The following is a 7,944-nucleotide window of genomic DNA, read 5'->3' on the forward strand; positions in this document are numbered from 1 at the left end:
CTTTCCAAGTCCTCGCCTCCATTCTCCGATCAGAAAGAGAATTGCATTTTATTCCCCCTGGGAAAGTGGATTCAATCCTTTTGCACGTGAGGCGCCCAGAAAAGAAACACAAGCACATACTCACACGCGCGCGCACACACCAAGACCCTTCCTAAGTAAGCTCCAACCCTGCCAGCAGCTGACGTCCAAACTCTCGTTGCTTCCACCCTGCGCTGTTGGAGACCAGCGGTTCCTGACCACTGGCGGGAGAAATCTGAGATTGGTTTCTAAGAGTGGGGGGACCCTTTCCCACCAGCTGCTCTCACGCCCTGGCCCCCTGAGAAGCTCGGTAGACACAGTCGCCGCTGCTCGCGTGGCCCCTTCCCCAAACACCGTAAGTGTAAGCAGAAAGGGTCCAGCGGGAGGAGCTTCTGGCTGTGCGCGCTAAGGCCTCGACGCCGAGCTGCCCTCTGGAGGGATCCCGCCGAGACCCACGGAAGTTAACCCCCCGGAATTCCGCGCAAGAGGAGAGAAGGGTGGAGGACCCCGGCGCACAGCGTCGTGATCCGTGTCTCGTCCCCGCCTCCGCACAAGGGAGCAGGGCGCGCGGAGAGGGCACAATCGGCAAAGTTAACAAAAAGGAATGCTCGGGAACTGCGTGTTCCGGAGTTGGCGGAGACGGGCGTGAGGGACGGGACTGTCAACTGTGCCTGCGGCGTGACGGAGCCTCCCAGGGAAAGCCCTCCGCACTCGCCGGGGACGCCCGTCCCGGGCGGGTTCCAGCCGGGATCAAACCCTCCGCGGCGCCGCGAAGGGGCGGGAGGAGGCGGAAGCGCGGACCCCGCGGACTTACGGAAGAAGATGTACTCGGTGTAGCTGCTCCAGATCTTGTCGTCGCGGTACTGGTTGACGAAGGCGGCGGTGCCCGAGGAGTTACACGCCACCATGTGGAAGCCAGCCTCGGACAGGCGATCGAACGCCTGCTCCAAGTAGGTGAACTTGAGGTAGAAGCGGGACGTGTACTTCTCGGGCGGCCGGTCTGGGTCGCGGCTCTCGTTGAGCGTGTCCCCGAAGACCTCCTTGGCCAGCGCGATGCGCCCGCACACCATGATGCGCGCCACACGCCGGAACTTGGCGTCCGCCTGGTTGTCGCGCACCGTGGTGTAGGAGCCCCGGTAGCCGAGCGTCAGGAAGCCGGAGCGCTTGTCGGGCGCGCCGCCGCCGCCGCCGCCGCCGTGCGCTGCGGGGCCCGAGGGCGCGGCGGCCGCTGCCCCACGCAGCAACAGCGCGTCGCTGCTGCCCTGGGACACGTTGTCCTCCAGGTCGCTCTGGCAGCCCTCGTCGTTGAGTGAGTTCTGCTTGGTGACCTTGGGCGACAGCAGCTTGACCAGGTCGGTGAGCTGGAAGTACTCGGCCTCGCGCAGGAGCCGCTCCTTCTCCGGGAAGTGCTCGGGCAGCGCGAGCTGCTTGTCCCGCAGATAGTCCAGCACGTACCTGAAGAGGAAGCCGTCCCGGTCGATGAAGAAGCGCGCCCGGCTGTCCCTGGGCAGCTCTCCGCGGCGTCGGGCGCCGCCCCGGGGGCTGGAGGGCGAGAACATACTGGCCAGAGTGCTGTCCGGGACGCTGAGCAGCGTCGAGTGCTTGGTCACATAGACCTGGCCCCCCACGTTCAGCTCCACCACCTCGGGGAAGGGCGAGGGCACGCAGGGCCCCGGGGCGGCGGCCGCAGGCGCGCCGGGCGAGCTGGACGAGGAGACCATCTCGCTAATGGGCAGGATGGTGCCGCCTCCGCTGCCCGTGTCCTTCAAAGCCATGGTCCCCCCCCCCCCGCCGCCGGCCAAGGGACACGGGAGAGCAGCACTTTCTCCTTCCCGAAGCCCGCGCCGTGCACCCGCGGCAGCCCTCGGCCTCGGCGAGCGCCTGGTGCGCCCTCGGGCCGGGCGGCACGGTCCTTCGGCCGGGGCGTCCCCGTTCAGGGCTCGGGGCAGCGGCGGCGGCGCCCGGGCTCCATCGGGGGAGCGAAGCGCGCGGCGGCGGTGGAGGCGCGAGGAGGAGCGGCTGCTCGTTTGGGGTGACGGCGGGGAAGTGTGAGGGAGACTTGCGAGAGGCGCTTAGGCTGCCGCTCGCTCCGCGCGGGGAGGGCTGGAGGAGGGGCCGGAGCAAAGAAAACTCGCCGCCCTAGCAGCCTGCGAGCGCGCGGCGAGCCCGGGGCGCGGACGGCGGCGCTAACTACTCCTCGCAGCCCGGGAGGCGGCACTGACGTCAGGCTCCGGACTGGGACCCGAGCCACAGCTGTCATTTAAAGAGATAGGCGCCAGCCGCTGGCTGCCGGGCTCCGACGCTAGGGGGCGGGGCGGGGGCCGAGCTGGGAGGAGAGGCTAGTTGGCAACCGGCGGAAAGGACGGCATCTCTCTCCTTCATTCCTTTCATTCCGTCCGTCCGTCCGTCCGTCCCTCCCTCCTTCTCTTCCTTCTTCTCCACCTTCCTTCCTTACCGTCCGCGCCCCTGTTCTCCCAGTAAAACTAGTGTGTGGGGGGGTATTTTTTTATTTGAGGGGGTGTTTGTTTTTTACTCCATTAAGGTGGAAAGTGGAGGGGGGAGGCGTGAGCGTCAGGGGGAGGGCGGGAAGGTTTGTATTACAGCAAAACTGAGAGGCTTCTAATCTGAAATTACTACAAATGTTGGTGTGCAAGCAGTGAGTGCAGACTACGTGGCTGTGAATCTTTTGAGGGGCTTTTACCTTAGTTTTTGAACTGAAGGGCGAAATGCCCAAACCTCTATTACAATCGTCATGATTGGATATCTAACTGCGTGCGCTATATATAACTGAAGAATCTTTAATATCTGATTTCAAGTCACAAAACTAATAAAGGAGTGTATGTAACGGGACGTTTCTTCTTCCAGCTTTTCAATATTTGATTCATAGTAAATGCTTAATGAATGTTTATGGAGGAAAAGACGGAACCACGGAGAAAACTTACTCTGTTCCTACTTTCTAATCTCGATCAGTCCCTTCATTAATTTCTCTATTTTCCTCTCAAATCCACGGGGCAAGAAAAATGGCTTGTTTTATTAGTTTTCGAATAGGCCACAAAATGAAAATTATATGAATTTAGGCTTGCCTTAATTTCCACTTGTATATAGCACAGATACAATCTGCGACATCAGCATTATTTGTGATGAAGAGTTAGGACAGAAATGCAAATGAGAATTCCCCTTTCTTGTGGCTATCCACATAGGGCATCCTTTTGTATTCAAAAACATTTTAAAAAATTGATTTATGAAGTACAAAAGTGAAAAGAGTGTACTGTGGCACAAAGTAGTTTGCATCATAATCATTATATTACAGATGAACTTTACCCATTAATAGATAAAATAATGTACAAAGATTTTTTTTAAAATTCTAAATGCCTATTTAGGATTCCTTCTCTGAAACGACCAAAACAAAAACAAAAACAAAAACAAAAGTACTGGACATGAGATAACAATATTAACTTCGAAGATTTATAAATAATACATTATTCTTTGGAATATTATAAACAATATTTAATTCATTGATCCTTCTAAGCCCTGTCCACAGAAAATGCTGTATCAGTTTTGAAGTTAGGTTCCTAGAGACTAAGAGAACCTGGTGGCCAATGAAGGAATGCAACAGATCTTCCAAAATACTGAGACTTAAAAGCTGGGTTTAAGATATGCATCTTCATGCAATTATCTTATTCAAGCCAATTGCCCCCCAAATTTATAAACTGATCAAATTAAGTAGAATTGATTCTCACCTTATTCATTTAAAAGCTAACAGCAGAGGGGCGCCTGGGTGGCTCAGTCGGTTGGGTGGCCTACTTCTGCTCAGGTCATGATCTCACAGCTTGTGGCTTCAAGCCCAGCGTCAGGCTCTGTGCTGACAGCTTGGAGCCAGGAGCCTGCTTCAGATTCTATCTCCCTCTCTCTACCCGACTCACACTCTATCTCTCTCTCTAAAAAAATAAACAAACACTAAAAAAAAATTTAATAAAAAATAAAAGCTAACAGCACAAAGCATTTGGAATTTAAAATAATAGTTCCTGGAAAATAAATTAATAGAATCTTAATAACCTTTATAGATGAGTAAATAATAATGCCTCAAACCACTACTAATGAAGCCCATTTATCATGAGGGAAATGTCCCTCGTGATAAGTATTGTACAGACCATAGAATCTCAATGAGGTGGGCATAAAATACATATGCATATTTATCTATGAATATGAGATGTCCAATATCATCAGGTTAAAATGCATTTTAATTTTTTAATTACACAAAATATTCTTCTAAAATAAAATGGTCTAAAATTTATACTCTGAATGAATCATCTTAGAAATTCTTAATGAAATGCATTGTGTGATATATTGCTTCCTAAACTAATTCCTTCAATGTCGATTGAACATTTCTCTTTCATCCCTTCTCTCCCCGTCCCCTAACTAAACCCTCCAACAATACTTCAGACTGAACAAACTACAGATCCAGAATGTCTTTATCTTCCTTCCTTCTTCTTTCTTCTTCCTTCCTTCCTTCCTTTTTCTTTCTTCTTCCTTCCTTCCTTCCTTCCTTTTTCTTCCTTCCTTCCTTCCTTCCTTCCTTCCTTCCTTCCTTCCTTCCTTCCTTCCTTCCTTTCTTTCTTTCTTCTTTCTTTCTTTCCTCTAGAAATGCCTTTCCTTTTCTACCAGTTCCTCAACCTTTTCCCCCTGTTTACCTCTTCCCTGAGGTCTCAGCTTAAATAGCACCTTTCCTGGAAATCTTCAGCTTTTTACCAAAACAGGTGATCCCACAGCACTCTGTGCTTACACATGGGCAGGGTTTATCACACTGATATGTCATTGTCTCTCATTAGATTGTAAGTATGGCATACAACCATATGCACTATTCTATCTCTAGCATGGTGCCTAGCTCATAAGAGATAGAAAATTTCTATTTCTTGAGTGTTTACTGCACATAAATATATTCAAATTTGATGAACGTATATATACGGAACAATGGATGACAAAGCATCAACTCTGTGCTAGACACTGGGCAATATAATGAGATGATAAGACTTGGTCCTTCAAAATTCTAATTAGGAAGAGTGAGAACAGAATCTGATCAAAACAAACTCAATCTAGTAAAGAAGGGAAAACAAGAAAGAAATCTACCTATTGGAACAATCGTTTTGATGAGCTGAGCAATCAACACCAAATACTATACAGATGTACCTCATTTTATTGCACTTCAAAGATAATGCTGTTCGTCAAAATTGAAGGTTTGTGGCAACCCTGCATGGAGCAAATCTATCAACACTATCTTATCTAATAACATTTATTCACTTTGTAACTCCGTGTCACATTTTGGTAACTCTCACAAAGTTTTAAACTCTTTCATTCTTATTATATTTGCTATGGTGATCTGTGATCAGTGATCACTGATGTACTATATAGTTGTTTTGGGGTTTCACAGACCATGCCCAAGCAAAATTGATAAACACTATGTGTTCTGAATGCTCCACAGACCAGCTATTGTTCCATCTCTCTTCCTTTCCTCAAGCCTCTCTATTTCCTAAGACACAAAATACCGAAATGAGGCCAGTTAATAATCCTACAATGGCTTCTAAGTGTTCATGTGGGAGCCGGAGTCCCATGTGTTTCACTTCAAATCAAAAGCTACAAATAATTAAGCTTAGTGTGGAAAACATGTAGCAAGTTGAGATAGGCTGACAGCTAGGATTCTTGTGCCAAACAATTAGCCAAGTTGTGACTGCAAAGGAAAAGCTCTTGAAGGACATTAAAAGTGCTACTCCAGTGAACACATGAGTGATAGGAAAGCAGAACAATCTTATTGCTAATATGGAGAAAGTCTGAGTGACTGGTCTGGATAGAAGATCAAACCAGCCATAACATTCCCTTAAGCCAAAGCCTAATCCAGAGCAAGGTTCTATCTCTCTTCAATTCTGTGAAGGCTGAGAGAGGTAAAGAGGTTGCAGAAGAAAAGCTGCAAGGTAGCAGAGGTTGGTTCATGCGATTTAAGGAAAAAAAGCTGCCTCCCTAAGATAAAAGTGCAAGGTGAAGCCACAAGTGCTGATGTAGAAGCTGCAGCAAGTTACCCAGAAGATTGGCTAAGATAATTCAGGAAGTGGCTATACTAAGCAACAGATTTTCAATGAGGGCAAAACAATCTTATATTGGAAAATGCCATCTAAAACTTTCATAGCTAGAAAGGAGAAGTAAGTGCCTGGCTTCAAAGTTTCAAAAGGCAGGATGACTCTTGTTAGGGGCTAATACAGCTGGTGGCTTCAAATTGAAGCCAATGCTCATTTACCATTATGAAAATCCTAGGGCCCTTAAGAATTACACTAAATCTACTCTGTCTGTGCTCTATAAATGGAAAAACAAAGCATGGATGACAGCACATCTATTTACCACAAGGTTTACTGAATATTTTAAGCCTGTTGTTGAGACCTACTGCTCAGAAGAAAAAATTCCTTTCAAAATATGATTGCTCATTGACAATGCACCTGGTCAGCCAAGAACTCTGATGAAGACGTACAATGACATTAATGTTGTTTTCATTCCTGCTAAATGACATCCGTTCTGCATCCCGTGGATCAAGGAGACATTTTGATTTCAAGTCTCTTTATTTAAGAAATACCTTTTGTAAGGCTTTAGCTGCCACAGATAGTGATTCCTCTGACGGATCTGAGCAAAGTAAAATTGAAAACCTTCTGGAAAAGATTCAGGATTATAGATGCCATTAAGAACATTCATGATTCATGGAAAGAGATCAAAATATCAACATTAACAGAAGTTTGGAAGAATTTGATTCTGAACCTCAGGAATGCCTGTGAGGGATTCAAGAGCAGTGGAGGGGATAACTGCAGATGTAGTGGAAATAACAAGAGAACTAGAATGAGAAGTGGAGCCTGAATGAGAGGGACGAAATCCTGTCATTTGCAATAATGTGGATGGAGCTTATTATGCTAAGTGAAATAAGTCAGTCAAAGAAAGAAAGATATATGCTTTCACTCATATGTGGAATTTGAGAAACTTAATGGAAGATCATGGGGGAAGGGAAGGAGGAAAATAGTTTCAAACAGAGAGGGAGGCAAACCATAAGAGACTCTTAAATACAGGGAACAAACTGAGGGTTGAAGGGCGAAAGGGGGAAGGGGAAAAAGGGTGATGGGCTTTGAGGAGGGCACTTGTTGGGATGAGAACTGGGTGTTGTATGTAAGTAATGAATCATGGGAATCTACTCCTGAAACGAAGAGTACACTGTGTACACTGTTATGTTAGCTAACTTGACAATAAATTATATTTAGGGGCAAAAAAGGGTGATAAGGGGATAAAAAGAAGTGGAGCCTGAAGATGGAACTGAATTCCTACAATCTCATCATATAATGTCAACAGATGAGTATGCAAAAAAAGTGGTTTATTGAGATGGAATCTATTCCTAGCAAAGATGCTGTGAAGATTGTTGAAATGGTAACAAAAAACTTACTGTATTACATAAACTTAGTTGATAAAGTAGCAGCAGGGTTTGAGAAGATTTGACTCCAATTCTGAAAGCCCTACTGTGGGTAAAACACTATCAAAGAACATTCATTGCATGCTACAGAGAAATCGTTCATAAGAGGAAGTCAATCCAAATACAAAGTTCATTTTTGTCTTATTTTAAGAATTGCCACAGCCATCCTAGCCATCAGCAACCACCACCCTGATCAGTCAGCAGGTTCACCATAGAGGTAAGACCCTGCATCAGCAAAAAGAAGATTATGACTTGTTGAAAGCTTAGGTGATGGTTAACTTTTTTGGGTTTTTTACAGCAATAAGGTATTTTTAATTAAGGCATATATGTTGTGGGGTTTTTTTAGATGAGATGTTATTATACACTTAACACACTACACTGTAGAATAAACACAACTTTTATATGCACTGAAGCAAATGAGCAGTGAGGTATGC

General features: G+C 46.8%; 1 protein-coding gene across 1 annotated transcript; it reads right to left on the bottom strand.

Annotated features, from left to right (window-relative positions):
- Positions 1-479: 479 nt before the first annotated feature.
- On the bottom strand, positions 480-1,869 carry LOC120225522 (BTB/POZ domain-containing protein KCTD8-like). The gene has a single exon (XM_039223711.1). It carries the CDS (start codon positions 1,791-1,793, stop codon positions 480-482), a length of 1,314 nt encoding a protein of 437 aa, XP_039079642.1. The 5' UTR covers positions 1,794-1,869.
- Positions 1,870-7,944: the final 6,075 nt, after the last annotated feature.

Source organism: Hyaena hyaena, unplaced genomic scaffold (genome assembly GCF_003009895.1).
Source record: "Hyaena hyaena isolate Hyena2069 unplaced genomic scaffold, ASM300989v1 scaffold_1424, whole genome shotgun sequence".
NCBI classification, from domain to species: Eukaryota; Metazoa; Chordata; class Mammalia; order Carnivora; family Hyaenidae; genus Hyaena; species Hyaena hyaena.

Excerpts from the sequence above, each read along its gene's own strand:
- LOC120225522 (XM_039223711.1), bottom strand. The coding sequence starts at position 1,793 with ATGGCTTTGAAGGACACGGGCAGCGGAGGCGGCACCATCCTGCCCATT.